Source organism: Spinacia oleracea, chromosome 6, assembly GCF_020520425.1.
Source record: "Spinacia oleracea cultivar Varoflay chromosome 6, BTI_SOV_V1, whole genome shotgun sequence".
NCBI lineage: Eukaryota > Viridiplantae > Streptophyta > Magnoliopsida > Caryophyllales > Amaranthaceae > Spinacia > Spinacia oleracea.
The window spans coordinates 111,326,121-111,348,315 of record NC_079492.1 but is presented as its reverse complement, the minus strand read 5'-3'; the positions used below and the strand labels follow the sequence as shown (position 1 = coordinate 111,348,315).

Sequence of the window (22,195 nt, the reverse complement as noted above, 5' to 3'; positions counted from 1 at the left end):
AATATTCCCCCTTTTTGGTGATGACAACACTTGCAAACTTTTTACAAAGAGAGTAAGTACAAACAAACAAGAACTTATACAGACTATTGTGAAACAGAACATAAAAATTGAAAAACAGAAGAGAAAGATTAGAGAGAAGAAAGAGGAGCACCCTTGGCTTACAGAGAGATTCAGAGAGATTGATTCAGGAACTGGATTGAGTGTGCCTTGGAAGTTTGCACCCATGACTTCCCCCTGTTGACATCAACAAAAAGCATAGCACGAAATATAGCCATTCCAAACACAGTGCCCCACGATCAACGTTTGGCAAGTTAAGCTAGCCTCAAAGTATTAAACTAACTCATACAATAAATTGAAAGCAAGCAGTAATGATCAAGACTAGAAAGCATAGATATGTGTAACCAAGCAAGTCAAAATAAGATGGAACAAATACCCAAGTTTAAAAATTATACAAACCGAAAGAAAAAAAATTGTTCCATGGCAAAAGATAAAAGAAACATGGGATAGGGTGATTTAGGCTTGGGATGGGGAACCAGAACCAGCAGTTTCTTCTATCACAGTCTCCTCAAAAGATTCCAGATTGTTGATCTTGGTGAGGATTGTGGCACGAGTTGCATTGGCTTGTTCTGAGTAGTGGTGAAGATCGTTTTGGAGAGTCTTGACACTTGTAACCAATGCACCTATGTGGGCCTGCATTGAGCTAATCCTGTGATTTGTTCCCTCCTGTAGTTCCACCAGACGAGCAACTGTTGCCTTTAGCTCCAATATCTGATCATCCTTTGTGTTCCAGGCACCCCCATGATCTTGAACATGTTCCTGTTCAGATGGAACACAACGAGCTTTGGACTTTTTGGAGGATCTGGGTGTCCTTTTTCTTGGCCTAACAGTTTCAGGCAGTTCCTCTTGATTCAGGGGAACAGCATCCTCCTCTATGGGCATCTCCTTGACATCTCCTTCCTCATTTATTTCCATGAAGACAGGCCCTCTTTTCTTGTTCTCCTTCATTGCTACCCTCATGCTCTTTCTTTTTCCTACACTCTTCCTGTTCCCTCGAGGTAAAGGGACCTCTATTTGTTCGAGTTCCTCCTCCTCCTCCACTTCTTCTTTATCTGCAATTCCTTCCTGATCTTCCTCATCTTGTTTCTCTTCCTTTCCAGCCCTAATGACTTTACCCTGAACCACTTTAAGATTTAATAGATGGAGCATTTCAAGTTGAAGGATTTGGGTGGATTTTAAGGGAATCACAAAGTATGGGCTAAGGTCAACTGAGAAGCTTTTGAAGATTTCTGTGAGAAGGGAGGAGTATGGAATTTTGAATTTGGGGATACATGTGGATAAGTGTTTGATCATGATTGCAGGAAAGTTTATGGGAATTTTCCTTTCAAGACAATACATGAGACATGCATCAAACAGACTTGCTATGTTCCTTTTCTGAGTTCGAGGAACTACACCTCTCCACACAATATTAAACAGTAATTTTTGAAGAGGTGAAAAGCAGTTGTGTGAGGTGGAGGTGGATACTTTAGAATCTCCTCCAATGGAACCAACTATATCTTTCTCATCTACATTATCTATGGTCACTGTGATTTGACCTTTGAGCCACATATCAAAACCCCTATTGGGTGTACCAAACAGCTGTTCCAGATAAGAGGCATCAAATTCGATGCGAGTTCCATTCACTTTACTTGAGCAAACATTATCAACACATGCAAAGTTCTTGCAGAATTCTTTCATAGCTTCAGGAATTAAGGGGGATTTGGCATAGGTACTCAAGAGACTTACCCACTTTTGTTGTTCAAGGATTTCCATCAACTCTTTAAATTTCGTGGCTTCACACCATGTTGAGTTGATTGCGAACCCCTCGACCAGATTGTTTTCCTTTGCAGTGAGTTTCTTGGACCCTTTTACTTCCCCCTGAGTTTGAGCAATCTCCTCTGTTTCCTCGATGTTTTCACCAGAAGCTTCCACTCGTCGTTTTTTGGATTTTCTTGTGGAGGATCTAGGGTTTGAGATTGGGGATTTCATTTCGATGTCAGTGTTGGCTTGTTCCCCCTGAGTGATTGCGAGCATTGGATTGTGGGATCGAAGAGGAATTGGCGATTGAATGGGTGAGGTATCCATGGGAACAGGAGATGAAGGGTTTCTCTTTCGTTTGAGGGATGTGAGATCAGTGTTGTTGCTTGTGAGAACCATGGTTGAGGTTTTATTTTATAGGTGGAGGGAGAGGTGATGTCAGTGGAGAAGGCGTGTGTGAGAGAGAAAGGGGGTTGCATGGATTGATTGTGGAAAGTGAAGAGTTTCTCCTATTTATTGCCAATGGAACCGTTCCAAACATTCTTTGAATATGGGTATTCGGTTTTTAATTAAAAAAAAGATAAAAATAAAAGGGAAAAAAAATTGTGTTTGACTTTGACTTGCTTAATTTCATATTTCTGACTTAACTAGTTTGAAAGGAACTGCTTACCTTGCTCATTTGAAGTGTGAGTGAATTTGCCACGATGGTAAGCTTCAACTATGTTTGCACACAAGATTTTGTGTTTGTAATAGTCTATATGTACCATGATTTTTGCTTTTGCCTTAGAGGAACTCCAATTTGGCAATTACCTTAGCTTGATCATTCCGAGTTCCATTCTCATTTTCTCATGTTTCTCTCTGTTCAAAGGCTTAGTTAAAATATCAGCAATTTGGTGATCAGTTTGGCAAAAGTCTAATTTGATCAAACCTTTCTCAACATTATCTTTAAGGAAATGGTGTCTGATGTGGATGTGTTTGACTCGGGAATGATGAACCGGATCTTTTGAAATACAAATAGCACTAGTGTTATCACAATAGATAGGAACACAATCATAGATAATACCAAAATCTCTTAACTGTTGTTTTATCCATAGAATTTGTGAGCAACAAGCTGCAGCAGCTACATACTCAGCTTCAGCTGTGGATAGAGCAACAGTATTCTGTTTCTTGGAACCCCAAGAAACCATGCATGGACCTAGGAACTGTACCATACCTGATGTGCTTTTTCTATTCACTAAGTCACCTGCATAATCAGCATCTGCATATCCTCTTAGCTCGAAGGATCCACTTCTTGGATAGTAAAGGCATAGGTCATCAGTTCCTTTGAGATATCTTAGTATTCTTTTCACTGCAGTTAGATGGGACTCCTTTGGATTTGATTGAAATCTTGCACATAGTCCTACACTAAAAGAAATGTCAGGTCTACTGGCTGTTAAATATAATAGAGATCCAATCATACCTCTGTATTTTGTTTGATTCACACTTTTCCCATTTGGATCAGTGTCTAATCTGGTAGCAGTTCCCATGGGAGTGTGATTTACTTTGGCTGACTCTAGCTCATATTTCTTTAGGAGTTCCTTCACATACTTTTGCTGGTGTATCATGATTCCCTCCTCGGTTTGCTTGATTTGTAAACCAAGGAAGAAGTTGAGTTCCCCCATCATACTCATTTCAAATTCACTGCTCATCAAGCTTGCAAAATCCTTGCACAAATTTTCATTAGTTGCTCCAAATAATATATCATCAACATAAATTTGAACTACTAACAAGTCAGTTCCTCTAGATTTTAAGAATAAGGTTTTGTCTATTCTACCTCTTTTAAAATCATTTTGAAGGAGGAACTTTGATAATCTCTCGTACCAAGATCTAGGGGCTTGTTTTAGTCCATAGAGAGCCTTATCTAATTTGTAAATGTGATTTGGAAATTCGGGATTTTCAAATCCAGGGGGCTGTTCCACATAAACATCTTCCTCTAAGAAACCGTTTAAGAAAGCACATTTAACATCCATTTGATAAAGTTTAAAACCCATGAAAGCAGCAAAAGCAATTAAGATTCTAATGGCTTCTAATCTAGCAACAGGTGCAAATGTTTCTTCAAAGTCAATGCCTTCCTGTTGATTATAACCTTTGACCACTAACCTTGCTTTGTTCCTTATGATTGTTGCATGTTCATCTTTCTTGTTCCGGAACACCCATTTTAGCCCTATCACCTTCTGGTGCTTTGGTTTGGGTTCCAAGTGCCATACCTTGTTTCTTTTGAATTCATTTAATTCTTCTTGCATGGCAATGATCCAGTCAGCATCTTCCAGAGCCTCAGTGTGATTTCTTGGCTCAAATATGGAGAGGAACGCGTGGAATGCGCAAAAGTTCCTTAGTTGTGACCTTGTCTGAGTTCCTTTTCTGATGTCACTCACAATGAGTTCCATTGGGTGGGACTTTAGATGCTTCCAAGGTTTAGGTTGAAATTGAGCTACTGGTGTTGTGGTATTTTCGTCAGTTCCTTCTATGGCCTGAGTTCCCTGTTGGGGTTCCTCTGGTGTTGTTTCTGGATCTTCTTGGTTTTCTGCTTGTTCCTCTAGTACGGGAACTTCTTGATTTTGTTGAGCAGTTCCTCTTGCTGTGTGTTTGCTTATTTGAAACTCCTCATCATTTTCTGCAGCACGAGATAAACCAATCTCGAAAAATTCTTGTTCCTGTACTCTGTCAGTTTTGTTAGATTCATCAAATATTATATGTACACTTTCCTCAACACACATAGATCTTTTGTTATAAACTCTATAAGCCTTGCTATTTAAGGCATATCCTAGGAACACTGCCTCGTCGCTTCTTTCATCAAACTTCCCCAAGTTCCTTTTTCCATTGTTGTGGACAAAGCATTTGCTCCCAAAGGCTCTAAAGTAAGAGATGTTGGGTTTTATACCTTTTAGTAGCTCATAGGGGGTTTTGTTTAGGATTGCTCGAATCATAACTCTATTTATAATGTAACAAGCTGTATTGACTGCTTCAGCCCAGAAGTTCCTAGGCAAGGAACTGGCTATTAGCATGGTTCTTGCCATGTCCTCTAGGGTTCTATTTTTCCTCTCAACAACTCCATTTTGTTGTGGAGTTCTGGGAGCTGAGAAATTGTGGTCCATACCTTGTTCCTTGCAGTATTCATCGAATTTGTAGTTTTCAAATTCTGTTCCATGATCTGATCTTATATGGATCAGTTGGTGACCTGTGGTTTTCTGGATTTTCTTTGAAAATGTAACAAACTCATCAAACGTTTCATCCTTGCTTGTTAGAAATATGACCCAAGTAAAGCGAGAGTAATCATCAACAATAACTAATACATATTTTTTCCCACTTCTGCTTTGAATTCTCATTGGTCCACATAAGTCCATATGGATGAGTTCCAATGGTTTTGTGGTGCTTACCAATTTCTTAGATTTAAAGGAACTTCGGACATGCTTGCCTTTTGCACATGCATCACACACTTTATCAGTTAGGAACTTGATTGAGGGGAGTCCTCGAACCAGTTCCTTTGATCTTAGTTTGTCAAGCAGCGAGAAACTAGCATGTCCAAACCTCCTGTGCCATAGTAGGGAATTTTCTTCAAAGGCACTGAGGCAGGTTAGATTGTTCCTGGGAACTGTATTGAGATCCACAGAATATGTGTTCCCTTTACGAGTTCCTTCCAAAATAACCTTCCCAGTGTTATTGTTTATGATTTGACAGTTTTCAGAAGTAAAACTTACAGAGTTTCCTTTGTCACAGAATTGAGAGATGCTTAGTAGACTGTGCATCAAACCCTCGACTAAAAATACATTTTCAATGGCGTAGGAACTTGACCTTCCAACTTTTCCAATTCCAATAATTTCTCCTTTCATGTTGTCTCCAAAGGTCACAGTTCCTCCATTGTAGGCTTCTAGTGAGAGGAATTTAGATTTGTCTCCTGTCATGTGTTTGGAACACCCGCTGTCGAGATACCACGAGCTGTTCCCCTTCACTAGAATCTGTAAAGAGATCAAAGGTTAGTTACAGGAACTCGGGTTTCCTCGAGTTCCTTTTCAACTATAACTTCAGACTTCTTAACCCATTTTTGTTTTACATAATTTATGTTTCTTTGATCCTGTTCCTTCATCTTGGAACACTCAGTACTTATGTGACTTCCACTTCCACATGAGAAGCAGACTTTTACACTAGGAAGATCCACATACTTCTTCTTATGACTATTTTTATGGTTAAAGCCCAATCCTTCTGTTCTCTTAGATTGAGCATTCTCAATCCATTTGGGAGGAACTTTAGGTGGTTGTCTCTGTGCCCTGGCCATGGATAGTTCCCTTTCCAGTTTCTCTTTTTGTTCCTTTGTGGTGATCAGATCTTTGTTTAAATTTTCTAAGTCGATGTTAAAAATTCCCATGTTGATTTCCAAGGATTTTGTAGGATCTAAACTTAAATTAAACATCTTATATTGACTGAGTTGAACTTGTAGAAGGATGTTTTCATTTCTAATTTTTTCGAATGACTCATTAATAGAGGTATTTCTATCTAGTAATTCAAAGAACCTGCCTTGGACATCAGATCTAATATTGTTCAGATAATTTATGTGGTCTTTACTGAGTTCCAAGGCTCTATCACTTTGTGCTTTTAATATACTTAGCTTTTTGTAATCATCTAGAGTTTCTAGCAACAGTTCAATTAGTTTTGACTTTGAGAGACACTGAAGAGTGGAGGAACTTACTTCTTCTGATGGAACTTGGTCAGTTCCTTCTGTTCTAGCCATAAGGCAGAGATTTGCAGTTTCTTCATTTGGTTGTTCCTCATCGTCTTCTGAGTCTGTTGCTTCGCCCCATGCAGCTATCATGGCCTTTTTGAAGTTTGGTCTGTTGAAGGTAGACTTGTTAAAGCGATCTTTGACCTGTTCCTTCCCTTTTCCTCTGGTCTTGTCGTTCTCCCACAGAGGGCATTCACGAATTTGGTGATCAGTTTCTCCACATTTGAAGCAACCTTGCTCAGTTTTGGAACTAGTGATTTTCTTGGCAAAGTTCCTTCCTTTCTGGTTTCCTGGTTTGAAGTTCCTATAGAGCTTTCTCATTCTTCTGACCAGCATGGCAGCCTCTTCTTCATCTGGTTCAGATTCATCGAGTTCCTCAGCCTTTAGAGCAAGTCCTCGATTTCTTGAGCTCTCGGGAACAGCAGCTCCAAGATGCAGTTCGTGTGTCATCAAGGAACCAGCAAGTTGTTCAATGTTGAACTTGGTGAAGTCCTTGGTCTCAAACAGTGCAGTGACCTTTGTTCTCCAGCGATCATCTTGTGGCATGCTTCTTAGTATTTTTCTTACCTGTTCATCTGTGGGAATGATTCTACCAAGAGAAACTAATTCATTGGTTATGTTAGTAAATCTAGTGAACATTTCTTGAATAGTTTCTTTTGGAAGCATCTCAAATCTTTCATATTTAGACATCAAAAGGTCAATTTTGGAACGCTTAACTTCATTAGTTCCTTCGTGGGTTACTTGAAGTAGTTCCCAAATCTGTTTTGCGTTCTTGCACCCCATGACTCTGTTGTGTTCATGAGGTCCAAGCCCACAATGCAAGATTTTGACAGCCATGGCATTCATCTCATATTTATCAAAGTCTTCTTTAGAAAATTCAGACATTGGTTTAGGAACTACCTCGTTTTCAGCATTGGTCTTTGTTACCTCGAAGTCTCCAACTTCAATTACACGCCAAACTTGGTAATTTTCAGCTTTGATGAATATCTCCATTCTATTCTTCCAGTATGAGTAGAACTTGCCATTGAACATAGGTGGCCTTTGTGTCGAGTAACCTTCTTCCAGTTTCTCTTGTGAGTTCATACTTTCAGGAACTTGACTCAAACAGGGTTTCCTGTGTTTTGGTGAGTACTGGCTCTGATACCAACTGTTATTCCAGTAGGAACACGCACAAGAGGGGGGGGGTGAATTGTAATTAGAACTTTGATAAAGTTTCTTGCGGAACTTAAGAAACAATCAAGAAACTGAGAATAGAGAAGACAATAACAACAATTGTGAAAACTTCTTGATACTAATCAAGAAGAGAATTCTTTTATTATGGTAATGCCTCGATTACAATAATCTCTCCAACACAAGTTCCTCTCAAACTCGTGTTCCTCACAGTAATCTACTTCGATTACAACTCCTTAACTTCTCTCTCTCAGACTTAAACTCTAAGTCTAAACAGGATAACTCTATCCTTACTAATACAAAATATGATTCGTGTTTGGATAACTCTAGATATTAATAATGCTTTTGTGAGGATATAAGAAACTTAGGAACTTTGAATTAACTAGGACACAAACTGTTTTAGAAAATCTTAGACAAAACGTTTTTAGGAAAGCAAAAACTCTCAGAATGTTTGTGTACTTTAAACCAAAAACGATTTCCCTTTTATAGTGTTTATCCTTAGGGTTAGTTCCCTTCAAAACCTCAACTGCTAACTGCCAGCACTTTGGTCTCCACGTCCCTTGACTTGAGGAACAAGGGGAAGACCACTTCCCACGTTCAGCCATGAAGCAGTTGGAGATTTGACTCAATCAAACCCTAAAACATTTCTTTAAAACAGATTTTATTTATCTACAAAAACTTAGGAGTATTTTTAGGAAAATAAGTTTTGTTTAAATAAAATAAAACGTAAATTTATTTTATATTAAATATGCAAAACTTGTTTTTATTTATGAAATGTTTTCCATAAAAATCGCTTCCAATAAAATAAATGGCCTAATTAAATCATAAGTTCCTTGAGTACTCTATATACCATTAGCATAATTAATATTTACATAAAATTCTAAGTACAGTGGACTACCTAGACTTCATGTCTTCCCTTTGTCTGGAACTTGCAACTCAGAAGCTTCAGACGTTCCAGCCAAGGAACATTGATGAGTTCCTCTCTAGCTAACACAGGAACTCTTGGCTATGAGTCTGTAATAGTTCTTGTGGATATTCGGAACTCTTGATATGTAACTGTGTTGCTCCTCTTGTGACTTCAAACTGGAACAGATACAACTTCCATCTCTGAAACTCCATTGACTGTTCCAAGTGTACCTCAGGAACTTCACCAGTTTATTCAAGTTCCTATCCTAATAGAAACTTGGGCATATGCCTGTTCAAAGTCATTTAGCAACCATAATCAGGAAGTTTGCAATATGTGTGTGTCATCAACCAAAACATAGGAACAACAGTCCTTTTGTTGGAATGAATCTCCACACTCAAAATATCATGTTTGGAGTTGGGTTTCTTTTGAATGAGAAGTCAGGTTCTTTTGAGTGGCTTTTTAATTCTTTTTTGATATCTATGGGTGGGAAGCAACCGGTTACTATCATGACGGATCAGAGTTCTGCCATGGACAAGGCTATAAGGTATCGTCGATTATGATCCTATTATGTTCTTTATTGTACATTCATTATGTTCTTTTTATTACTTTTAATGTTCTTTTTATTAATATTATATATATATATATATATATATATATATATATATATATATATATATATATATATATATATATATATATATATATATATATATATATATATATATATATATATATATATATATATATATATATATATATTGCTTTTTGTTGATGTGTTTTAGGGAAGTTTTTCCTAAATCAAGGCATCGGTTATGTACATGGCATATAGGAGAAAATGCTATTGTAAACATCAAAGGTGTTATGGCTAAGGATGGTTTCAAACGTAGATTTGATTATGTTTTGAAATATACTGACACAATTGCCGAGTTTCAGCATTATTGGAATAGGTAATATATATTTTCCTAAATACACTTTATAATTCTGATAGTGTTTTTTTTGTTCTTTTGTTTTCTTTATGTGTTCTTTTATTTTTCTTCTGATGTTCTTTTTATTTTCGTTGTTCTTTTCTATATATTGTTCTTTTTATTTTCGTTGTTCTTTTTTTTATATATTCTTCTTTTTTATATGTTACGCGTTTTTTGTGTGTACTTTTTGTGTGATTTATTGTTCTTTTTTTTCCTAAATACACTTTATAATTCCGATAGTGTGTTTTTGTTCTTTTGTTTTCTTTATGTGTTCTTTTATTTTTCTTCTGATGTTCTTTTTATTCTCGTTGTTCTTTTCTATATATTGTTCTTTTTATTTTCGTTGTTCTTTTTTTTATATATTGTTCTTTTCTATATTTTACGCGTTTTTTGTGTGTACGTTTTGTGTGACTTATTGTTCTTTTTTTTGTTATATGTTCTTTTGTAGTCTTATGACTGATTACAATTGCAAGACACACAAATGGATAGAGAGAATATATGATTTGAAAGAGAAATAGTGTCCTGCATATAACAAAGACTGGTTTTCTGGGGGTATTTTATCTTCTCAAAGGAGTGAGACGACAAATCATTCTATTTCTAGGAGGTTGCATAAAACGAATGGTTTATGTGATTTTTATAAGTGTTTTTTAGATGTAATTGATGAATGGAGAAGTAAGGAGAACAAGGGAGATTATAATTCTTCTACTGGAAATAGATATTACGCATGTGCGGATAACATGTTATGTTTGCATGCGCGGGATGTGTATACCATTGCAATATATTTGATATTTGAGCAACGATTCATCAAAGCAATTGGTTTGAGGTGTCAACGCATTTCCTATGAGTTTCCAGTTTCTAAGTACATTGTTGGGCATCCTACAAAGGATTTTATTAGACATGTTGTGATGTTTAATGAGCAAGAGATGGTTGTTGATTGTACTTGCAAGTCATATGGAGAGATAGGAGTTCTTTGTTCTCATATTCTTCGAGTTTTCATTGTCCATAATGTTGAAGAGATTCCCAAAAAATACATTATGAAGAGATGGACCAAAAAGGCTATGAACACGGTTGTTGAAGAAGGAGAAGATAGAGATAATGAAGTAAGTGTTGTTTCTGCTTCAGTTTGGAGGATGCAAAGCATAAGAAATTGCATTAAAGTTATAAATGAAGCTCAACATTGCCCGGCTGCAAGGAAGCTTATTGATTTGGGTGTGTTGGATATGTCATGCAAAGTGAAGGAGTATATTGGTGGTGTTGAAGGGGATGGTAATGTATCAAACAAGTATGTGCGAGATGAAACTCTACTCGATGTTGTTGAGCCTTCAACAGACACAGTTTTGCCGGATGTTGTGGAACCGATTGCTGAAAAAGTCATTCCAACAATGATTCAAAATCCACCAAAGCGAAAGAGGAAGATTAAGAACGGGACTGAAAAGGCTAATGAGAGGAATGTGAGACCTAAAGGAATTGTTGAGAAGAAACGCAATAAACTGAAAGGTTGGAACAAGAGAAGAGAAAGACATGTTGATAATTTGAGGGAGGAAACTCAGTCTACTGATCAGGTACACTGTTCTTTTTAAACATTTATTTGTTCTTTTATTACTTTAGAATGTTCTTTTTTTTTTATCATTGTTCTTTTTTCCATTTTTATGTTCTATTTATCCTTTTTGTTAATGATCTTTTAGTTTACTTTATTATGTTCTGTTGGAAAATTGTTCTTTTTAATAATCTATTTGTTCTTTTATTCCTTTAGTTTGTTCCTTTTGTTTATCATTGTTCGTTTTTCTTCCTATATGTTCTTTTTGTCTTTTTGTTTATGTTCTTTTGCTAAACAGTTCATTTTTTAAAACAACATCTATTTGTTCTTTTAATGTTTATTATGTTCTTTTTTGAACTGTTCTTTTTTAATATCTATTTTGTTCTTTTTTCTTCCTAATCTTGTTCTTTTTTTCCTTACTGTTTCTTTGTTCTTTTTCAGTGTATCATAAATTTACCTGTTGGTGGGGTTTTGGTTCATCCAACATCTTCAAATTCACAATTGGAAGCATATGTTCCAGATGATTATTTTGGAGTACACATACATCCTTTGTAGATTCTTTTCGTGATTGGTAATTTGTTCATTTTTTAAAAGAACATATTCATATTAGTTGATTGCAAGCTACTGTTGTTTGTGGAATCAACAAAATGTAGTTTTTAATATGAAGTTTTATATATATAATTTGAATTCACAACATAATACCTTAAGTATTTACATCCTGATATTCAAAAGAACAACAAACAGCAACATTAAAAGAACATTTACAAACAACCAGTTCAAAAGAACAATTGTTTCTAAACCAATTCACAAACTACTAGTTCAAAAGAACAATCAGCAACATTAAAAGAACACAGATACTATCAAACCATTGTTTCTAAGGAACACTATCAAACCATTGTTTCAAAAGAACAATAACAAACCATTGTTTTAAACCAAACCACAACCAACTCATGCTTGTTTTTAAAGAACAACAACATCCAATATCAAACCATTGTTTCAAAAGTAATGTCTATTCTACTTGATTTGCTTGTTTCAGTGCCAGATATCTCAACTCATGCTTCTCGTTCTGAGCGCTTGATAAGATTTGTGTTGCATAATGTATCCTTAGCTGCCGAATATAGTTTTTCTGAAAATAAAATAATAATGTGTTATTTAAATAACATATTTACAATTTTCGAAAAAAAATAAGATTTAGGAACTACTTACATCATCTTCATAGTTTGTAAATCCACAATCCCAATTCGGGTTGCCTTTATATGTCTCCATATGCCGCATTGCATACACCCCACAGTCGACTTTGTTTTCTCGATTTTTCCATGTCATTGAAGGTAATGTGATTTCATATTGCTTGATTTGTGTGTTTTTTAATGGATACCCTTCCAGCTCACAAAACTTCAACCATGCTTCAAACTGCATGGATTATAAAGAACAAAGATCAAAATATTAAACAACCCGAAAATAAAAAAGAACAGAAATACTTAAATATTATTTTGAGATGAAATTTACTCAATAGACTTACAGTCTTTTGGGGATTCTGTTCATATTTGTTCTCAAAAGGTATTCCCTCCGGTAGATCGAGATTGTCAAGAATTTCAACTTTCTTTGTTTTATTGTTTATCACAATAAGGAAGAAATGTGCACCAGAACAAACAGGAAAGAACAACTACAAAAACAAAAAAGAACATTAGGCAAGGAAAAAAGAACATCAACTTAGCCAAAAAAAATTAAAAAGGAAAGAACAACTACAAAAACAAAAAAGAACATTAGGCAAGGAAAAAAGAACATCAACTTAGCCAAAAAAAAAACAGGAAAGAACAACTACCAAAACAGAAAAGAACATTAGGCAAAGAAAAAAGAACATCAACTTAGCCAAAAAAAAAAAAGAACATTTAGCAAAGAAAAAGAACATTTTTACCAGATGGTATCCCTTTAGAGATGAAACATTTGCAACTGACATTTCATGCTTAATGGAATCCATAAAATTCTGAAACCTCTTCTGCTCAGTTCCTTGGCTATCCTGTGTCCCACCATATGCGTCGTTTTGTAACAGCATATTCTTCATATAGAAAATAATTTTAAGTATACACTAGTATAAAATAATAAACAAATAAAATAATAAGGTTTTGGATGTTTTAAATCTTACATAAGGAATTGTCGAAAAGTAGAATTTCATGTTCGTCTTTACGCACTGGTTTCGATCATCATTCAACAGTTTTGCGAATGTGTCAATGATATTATTTTCCACCCAAACATCCCCACCTATTGTAAAAAAAAAAAAAAGAACAAACTTTAGTACAAAAGGAACACCTATGTGTTGAAAAAGAACAACTGAAATTAATTTTACCTAGGGTTTGCATATTTTCTCTTGTAATTAGGTTCCATTTGTCATAGTACACCAACTCACTGTTTTAAACAATAAAAATGATATCAATATAAGAACACTATAAATTTAAAAAGAACAAGTAGATTGAATTAATTGCAATTATGTTAAAATATTTACCTAGGATCACCCTCTCCAATTGCATAATCAAGAATGCATTTCAAATCCTTTTCCTCTTGGCTTAGTTTGTCACTAGCCTCAAGTAAATCTGAATACTGAATTAAAAACGGTGACCGTAACACTATAGGGACATTCTTGATTCTCTTCATCCTCATTGTGGCAGGGATTTGACTTGTAGTTGGAACATCCTCTTCATCTTTTTGTGTTTTTGTTGGAACATCCTCTTCATCTCTTAGGAAAAGAACACATTGATAGTGAATAAATTAACAGTCTTAATATATGAAAGAACAGAGTCAAAATTAAAAAGAACAATTCAAAGAAGAAAAAGAACACCAAATCATATCTAATAGAACATAAGAGTGTTCTTACCTCAGATAGACTGATGGAGTAATCACATCACCCTGGGAATCCGCTACAGGAACTTTTGGGGTCTCAAAATCTTGTTCTTCTCGATTAGGGATTGGTGTTCCTTTTTCGCTGCTTTTGTTCAAAGCATCATCATTGTTCTTCAAACTCTCAGGTACTCTGTGCAGAGAGAAAATATATTTTGAACATTCTAAAAGAACAAAATCATTTATAATAAAAGAACAAATGATCATTTAAAATAAAATACGATTAACATTAATGCATTAAGACAGATAAGAACACAATGACAGTAGAAAAAGTACCAATAAAAGAATAATATTTTAATAACAAAAAACAAATAATATTAAAGAACATGCAAAGATAGCAAAAAGAACATTAAGTACAATATAAAAGAACATTAAAGAAACACATGAAAGAGTGATCAAAAGAACAATGATAGTTAAAAAAAGCACATTAACTTGATATCATTAGAACACAACTTAAATCCATATTAAGGTAAGTACACAATAGAAGAATCATGTCCACAATTAAAAATCAAAAGAACAACTAAAATAAAAAAGAACAGCAAAGATAGGAAAAAGAACATTAAGTACAATATAAAAGAACATGCGATATAGAAGAAAGAATAATGCATTAATAATGAAGGAACATAGTTAAAATTGAAAGAAAAAGTCTCATTTTTTCTATACATGTGTAAGGTGACTGTGTTTAAAAGAACGCATACTCGATTTTCGGTGGAGACTGCTGTTCTTTTTCTGAATAATCTTCCTTCTCCCCTGAAATCGTTTGAAGGTCACGTTCTGTTAAAGAGTTGTTCATCAAGAGTGCTTGGATCCTCATCTCCTCTTCATAGTCATGTGTAGGGGTAATTTCTGAAATGGACGGTAGTCCAAGCTTCAAAGTCAAATCATTAACCCCATCATTTTCAGAGTCCATAGTGGGAGGTGTGAGAAATGGAGGTAATTCTGGTAGACTTTCCTCTGATAGAGGCTCCTCTGACATAGGTTCCTCTGTTTCTTTTTCCATAACAGTTTCTTTTTTCTTCCCTCTAGTCGCTTTCTTGACTGCATCATCAAATAAAATGGAGAAGTAGTCCGAGCTGAAAAACTCTTTGTCTTGACTCAGAATGGAACCCATCTCCTGTGAATCTTTTCTCTCCTCATTCGATGCATTCTTGGCGTTATCAAACACGGTTGGAAGTTGTGTTTCTGAACACTTGGACCACATCTCTGCCATATTAAATGACATTGTTTCTTTTACATCAACAGTCGTGTCAAAGAACTTCTTTGACAACGACAAGAGGTTGTTGAATTTGTTCATCACACCACTTAATTCAGCTGTGGTCTTCAAGAACTCCTGATGAAACTCCTGATGAAAATAACATAGTAAAAGAACATAAGAAAGACATGGGATAAAATTAAAATGAACAAATAAAGAAAAAGAACATGTTAAAGGATCAAAAGAACATATTAAAGGATTAAAAGAACATTATATCAGTACTGAATAGAACATTAAAAACAACATAGGGTAAAATGAAAAGAACAAATACATGAAAAAAGAACATCTTACAAGAATAAAAGAATATTAAAAATAAAATCCTGTTTCAATTTTATTTTTACCTCAACTGTCGAGGGTAGTTTGACTTCCTCGGGTTTGGAGTGTGTTTGTTGCTCTGGTATCTCCTGATCTTCACCGAGTTCAGTCACCGGTGAACTTTGATGTGCCTGTTGTTGTTTTTGTTGTAGTGGTGGTGGTGGTGGTACTTGTTCTTGTTCTGTTGGTGGTGGTTGTGGTTGTTCTTGTTCTTGTTGTGGTGGTGGTGGTACTTCTTCTTGTTCTGGTGGTGGTGGTTGTGGTTCTTCTTGTTGTGGTGGTGGTGGTTGTGGTTGTTCTGGTTCTTGTTCTTCTTGTGGTGGTTCTTCTTGTTCTTTTTTCAAAAGAATATCTCTCCTATACTGTATTAGCTCTGGTGGGCTTTCAATTCTGTCAAGAATGATACCATGTCCAAAGCCACACTCATTATCATGCTTAACCCTGCTGCTTATCATTTGTCTTGACCAGCATCTAATGATGGGGAAGCTCCTTGGAGGATATTCTTTTTCAATTTGCACTCGATCAAAATAACACACCTAATTTCAGAAAAACAACATAACTTTTTGGTCAGTTAGATGAAAAAAGAACATGAAAGTAAAATGGTAGCTTAATGTTTAAAATATACCATTAAAAATGGTAGCGGACCAGCAAACCATCTGCTTCGGTCCTCATTCCAGTATTTAGCTGCTGTCAAAAGACTGGTATAGGCATAATGGCACCAATTCAGATTCCTTACTCGATTCAGATTAACCGTGCTAGCAAGGAATTTGAAGTTTGGCTTTGGAAATAGAAAAACATAAAAAATAAAAAATAAAAAAAAATTAGTCATTATTCTTCATTGAATAATAAAAAAAATATTTAAAAAAAGAACATTAAAGTACATTACAGGAAGTAAAAATAATAAGAAAAGAACATTAAAGAAACACATGAAAGAGTCACTAAAAGAACAATGATAGTTAAAAAAAAGAACATTAAATTCAACACAAAAGAACACAACTTAAATCCAAATTAAGGTAAGTACATAACAGAAGAATCATGTCCACATTTAAAAATCAATGGAACATCCAAAATAAAAAAGAACAGCAAACATAGGCAAAAGAACATTAAGTACAAAGAAAAGAACATTAGAGGAAGATGTAAAGAAAACTTATAAGAAAAGAACATTTAAGAAACACATGAAAGAGTGATCAAAAGAACAATGATAGTTAAAAAAAAGAACATTAAATTCATCATAAAGAACACAACTTAAATCCATATTAAGGTAACTACACAACAGAAGAATCATGTCCACAATTAAAAATCAAAAGAACAACAAAAATCAAAAAGAACAGCAGAGATAGGTAAAAGAACATGAAGTACAAAGAAAAGAACATTAGATCAAGATTTAAAGAAAAATTATAAGGAAAGAACATTTAAGAAATACATGAAAGAGATATTAAAACAACAATGATAGTCAAAGAAAAGAACATTAAGTTCAAAAAGAACACAATTTATATCCAATTAAAGATAAGTACACAACATAACAATCATGTCTACAACTAAAAATTAAAAGAACAAAAATAAAAAAGAACAGTAAAGAAAGTTAAAAAACATTAAGTATAAAGAAAAGAATTTTGAATTATACCGAAATGTTGGTAGTGGATTTGATCATTGTGTTAACAACAACCACGAGGAAAGATCTCTTCCAGTTATCATCAACTTTGGTGGTTTCTTTGATCAATGTTTCTATCATTTTCACCAACTTTGGGCATCCAGATTGCACATCCCAATATTTCCAAAAATCTGAAAATACTTTCTTCACCGCTGGATCTGTTTCATCTGTCAATTCAATCACCTGGTCTCCTCCAATAGGGATACCATACACAAGGTATATGTCCCCTATTGTAATATGCAAGGAAGATTTTTGTAAATCTAGGGCCCGGGTTAAAGAGTTGAAATGGGAAAGCAACTCGTACGGGAATGGATTTACATTTGGTGGTATGTCAAGGTTTAGAAAAGACCCGAACCCTAACTCTGTGATAGCTTGTTGCTTTTCCCTATTAATAGGTTTATCAGATGAAATTCCCTTCAAAAAGCGCATCAGCATTTGAGGAGTTTGCCTCACATTCAGTTTGTGCTCATGGGGCTTTTGTTTGGGATCAATCACAGGTTTTTCTTCTTCCTTCACTTCCATTTCTCCATCAGCAATCATTTTGTCATTACCTCTCTGAAAAAAGAAACAATAGAGAAAAGATCATTAGTTAGAGTTTAAAAAAACAGTAAATGTACGAAATAGAACAAAATAAGGAACAATTTTTTGGTTATACCAGAAAAGAACATTAGGTATATTTTAAAAGAACATTAAAGAAAAATAAAAGAACATAGATATAGAGTGAGTTATTTGACCTTCTTTATGAAAAAGGCAGAGGAAGATATTGATTCTTCTTCCACTTCTTCTTCATCTTCTTCATAATCTTCACGAAGAACAATCTCTTTTCCCTTCTTAACATAAAAAAAATTATATTATCATATTTTATTCTATAAATGTGTTGAATCCGTTTTCAAAGAAGAATATTTGTAGTTTTACCTTAGAAGTTCCTTTGCGCTTCTTATTCACTGGGGCAGATTTTTTCTTTTCTAGAGCTTCAAATTCCTCCTTGACCTCTTTCATCGTCTGAGGGAATTCTTTTTTATATTGCTGTAATCTGTGTAGAAACCAAAAGAACATTAGTTATAAAAAAAAGAACATTAAATTCAACACAAAAAGAACACCACTTAATTCCAAATTAAGGTAACTACACAACTTAAGAATCATGTCCACAATTAAAAATCAAAAGAACATCAAAAATAATAAAGAACAACAAAGATAGGAAAAAGAACATTACGTACAAAGAAAAGAACATTAGAAGAGTGATTTAAAAGAACAATGATAGCCAAAGAAAAGAACATTAAATCCAAATAAAGGTTAAAAACATAATAAAAGATTAAAAGAACATTGTCAAAAAATAAAAGAACAATAAAATTTCAAAAGTTACCTTGTTCTGTTTCGATTTGGAATAGTTTTGACTCTTGTTCCTTTTTTCTTTGTTTCAGGTTGTACATCAACCTTCTGTGCATCATCTTCTTGTGCACTAATAATCAAAGAAATATTTTTTTAAGAAGAAAATAATGATTATAAATGATATGATATGTAGAACTAAAAAATATAGAATATACCTTGATCGAAAAGTTAACTTTCTCTTTTTTGGTTGGGGTTTTGGATGTTCATCCTCGTTTTCATCTTTCGAGGCATTGGTCTGTGCATTAAGCCTGTCTTCTTGTGCCTTCAGCTGTTCTTGAATGTCTAACAGCATTTGTTTCTGTTGAAGTATTTGCTTCCGTTGTTCTTCAATACTTAACATTCTGAAAAAAGAACAAACATAAAAGAACATTAAGATTTATTTCTAAAAATCATAAAAGAACAGAACAACAAAACCCAAAACAAAAAAACAAGTGCACCGTTCTTAGGATGAACATGGCTTGTATTTCTTCTCCTTCTCCCTTTTTTTATTTTTTTTATTTTTTTTATTTTTCATTTTCTATATATATAATATTTCTCCTTTGAGATTCATAACTTCTAATTTTAGAAACACATTCTTGAGAGAGAAAAAGGAGAGTTTTTGGTTTCTCCCAACAGAGGAGAGATTCTATGAGAGAGAAAGTTCAAAACCAATTTTCTCCTTGTTAATTCTATGAGAGAGATTCTACTAGTTTTTGGTTTCTTCCAACAGAGGAGAGATTCTATGAGAGAGAAAGTTCAAAACAAATTTTCTCCTTGTTGATGAAGGTGCCTCGGGTGATTCAGGTAAATTTTCTCGTTCTTAATTCTATGTTCTTTTCCTATTTTAATGTTCTTTTTTTATAACTTTGTATTTCTATGGCATCAAAATAGTGTGTTCTTTTATAGAATGAGCAATTGTTCATTTTACATATTTAAAGTGTTGTTTTCATATTCTTTTTGATGAATAAAATAACATAATTAAAGCATATTTTTAATATCAAAAAATAAATTGTATCAAAAGTTCAGTAACAAATATTAAAATTCAACGTCGTGTTATTTTTTTAATTAGAACATCTGTTGGCTGGAAAAGAACATTTGAAGAACTTAAAAGAACAAGAAAAAATATAGATGTAGTTTTATATTTGTACTTTTGTCTTTTTATATAAGTGTTCTTTTGTGTTTTTGCTACTGTTCTTTTTGTGTTTTTTATATAAGTGTTCTTTTGTGTTTTTGCTAGTGTTCTTTTTATGTTTTGCTATTGTTCTTTTTTAATTAGAACATAAATTAGTTGGAAAAGAACAATTCCAGCAGTTAAAAGAACAAGAAAAAATATAGATGTAGTTTTATATTTGTACTTTTGTCTTTTATATAAGTGTTCTTTTTGTGTTTTTGCTACTGTTCTTTTTGTGTTTTTTATATAAGTGTTCTTTTTGTGTTTTTGCTAGTGTTCTTTTTATGTTTTGCTATTGTTCTTTTTTAATTAGAACATAAATTAGTTGGAAAAGAACAATTCCAGCAGTTAAAAGAACAAGAAAAAATATAGATGTAGTTTTATATTTGTACTTTTGTCTTTTATATTAGTGTTCTTTTTATGTTTTTGCTACTGTTCTTTTTGTGTTTTTTATATAAGTGTTCTTTTTGTGTTTTTGCTAGTGTTCTTTTTATGTTTTGCTACTGTTCTTTTTTAATTAGAACATAAATTAGTTTGAAAAGAACAATTCCAGCAGTTAAAAGAACAAGAAAAAATATAGATCTGGTTTTAAAGTCCATAAAAAATTCGTCGTTTTATTTACTAGTTTTTTTGTAATTTGGTTGGAAAAGAACAATTTCATCACTTAAAAAGAACAACACACAAATATAGATCTGGTTATAGTTCATCAAAGTTTCGTCGTTCTATTTATAATTAGAACATTAAACGGTTGAAAAAGAACATCTAACATTTTACGAATTTTACTCCTAAATTGTTACGGAATTTAAATATAAAATGCATAAACTAGAATAATATCGCCATTTTGGTGGTTAGAACACAAATTCAATGTTAAAGAACAATTTAAATTTAAATATAGATCTGGATTTTCAAATTGAAATTGAACCAAACAACTTACTTGGCTTCCGGATTTTCTTCTTCTGGTTTTGAAATTTCTTTGTTTTTCCTTTTCACAAAATCCTTGAGAGGAATCTCATCACTTCTGTTTACAATTGCAAATTTTTAGTATAGTTGCCAAATTAATTAGAATTTGAGTTAAAATAAACCAAAATTGGAAGAAGAAAAAAACCAACTTACTCAGCAGAAGCTTTTGGTTCGTCGGATTTTTTCATTCTACCCATTTTCTTGTAGGAATTGAGTTTGAATTGAGTTAGAAATGCAGTTGAGAGTAGGAGGGAAGTTGATTAGTTTTTTGGGGAAATCGGTTTTGAGAATTGCATGTAACAGGGTACTTTGCAATTTGGGTATTTATACCAATCCTTTTAAGAGGAGAGATAAATAACTGTTTCTTTTTGAATTTTATATTTTAAAACATAACTGCTTTTAATATTTTTACTTTTGTCTTTTTATATTAGTGTTCTTTATGTTCTTTTGTTATTGTTCTTTTAGTATACTTGTTGATGTTCTTTTCTGATTTATTTTCACTGTTCTTTTCTTTTTTTTCTGATGTTTTAGTGTTGTTGCGTTTTATTGTTTAATTTTTGCGTTTTTGGACAGGTGCACCAAGAGCACCGTGCACACCCCTGCACAATCTGAGCGTTGGAAATATGAGCTCTTAGATTGATTTGATTCTCTCTCTCTGTGTATATATATATATATATATATATATATATATATCATTTAAAATCTTTATTATTAACCTAAGAGTAAATAACAATTATCTAGGGCTTAAATTAAATGGTGGAACTCACTTAGGAAATTGGGCCAAGGGAATTGGGACTTGGCTTGAAAAATAAAGGAAAACAAAGTTCCAAATTGGAACTTTTTTTCTGTGGAAGGGAAGCACGGAGCAGGGGAGGGGGCACGAAACAGGGGAAAGGTAGGAGAGAGGAAGAAGGTGGTTGTGGTCTGGGTGTCTTGGTGTCGTCGGGTTGCGCCCGTGAAGGCGCCGGCGGTGGTGGGTGGTTTATGGAAGCAAAACGTCGAGAGAGAGGGAGAAAGGAGCACGAACATGGCGAAAAACAAGGGAGTTTGGTGGCGTTTTTTGATCGGTTTGGGAGGTGGGAGGGCGGTTCGCCTGAATATACGGGGGCGGAGGTTTATTTGGAAGATGGTGCGGTGGCTGGGAAGTGGTGGTGGTGTGACGTTGGTGGTGCAGCAAGGGAAAGAAAGGGAGAGAGACAGGGGGGGCAGAGGGTCACGGCGAAGGAGAATATAGAGCGGTAGGTACGGTGGTGGTGCGTGCGGTGGTGGACGGTGGTCATGGTTGGGTGGTGTTGGACAGAGGTGGTAGACGGTGGTGGTTGCAGTGGTTGTTCGTTGTGGTGGTTCGAATCAGAGAAGAACAAAAAAAAGTGAAATTGAAATTGAATTTGGTTTTTGGTATTGAAATTCAATTATGAAATTGAAATTGAATTTGTAAACAGCTAGAGTGAAGGAGA

At 34.2% G+C, this 22,195-nt stretch overlaps 3 protein-coding genes across 4 annotated transcripts; 1 reads left to right on the top strand and 2 right to left on the bottom strand.

Annotated features, from left to right (window-relative positions):
- Positions 1-9,418: 9,418 nt before the first annotated feature.
- On the top strand, positions 9,419-11,816 carry LOC130464153 (uncharacterized). The gene is made up of 3 exons (XM_056833586.1): positions 9,419-9,574; positions 10,041-11,154; positions 11,571-11,816. The coding sequence occupies exons 2-3, from the start codon at positions 10,330-10,332 to the stop codon at positions 11,682-11,684; spliced, it is 939 nt and encodes a 312-aa protein (XP_056689564.1). The 5' UTR covers positions 9,419-9,574; positions 10,041-10,329; the 3' UTR covers positions 11,685-11,816.
- Positions 11,817-11,904: 88 nt separating this feature from the next.
- LOC110794666 (uncharacterized) lies at positions 11,905-15,747 on the bottom strand. Its single transcript, XM_056833583.1, has 10 exons — positions 15,615-15,747; positions 14,720-15,363; positions 13,999-14,154; positions 13,630-13,860; positions 13,474-13,532; positions 13,273-13,388; positions 13,045-13,185; positions 12,649-12,792; positions 12,336-12,539; positions 11,905-12,255 (listed from the first exon to the last, which is right to left on the bottom strand). The coding sequence occupies exons 2-10, from the start codon at positions 15,313-15,315 to the stop codon at positions 12,139-12,141; spliced, it is 1,764 nt and encodes a 587-aa protein (XP_056689561.1). The 5' UTR covers positions 15,316-15,363; positions 15,615-15,747; the 3' UTR covers positions 11,905-12,138.
- Positions 15,659-21,299, bottom strand: LOC130464152 (uncharacterized). 2 transcript variants are annotated; one of them, XM_056833584.1, is made up of 7 exons: positions 20,713-21,299; positions 18,784-18,969; positions 18,603-18,698; positions 18,155-18,272; positions 17,974-18,069; positions 17,213-17,794; positions 15,659-15,922 (listed from the first exon to the last, which is right to left on the bottom strand). In XM_056833584.1, the coding sequence occupies exons 2-7, from the start codon at positions 18,966-18,968 to the stop codon at positions 15,698-15,700; spliced, it is 1,302 nt and encodes a 433-aa protein (XP_056689562.1). In that variant the 5' UTR covers position 18,969; positions 20,713-21,299; the 3' UTR covers positions 15,659-15,697. The 2 variants fall into 2 exon arrangements, with proteins under 2 accessions (XP_056689562.1, XP_056689563.1); XM_056833585.1 differs by having other exon boundaries at positions 17,974-18,066; positions 20,713-21,297.
- Between the last annotated feature and the right edge of the window lie 896 nt (positions 21,300-22,195).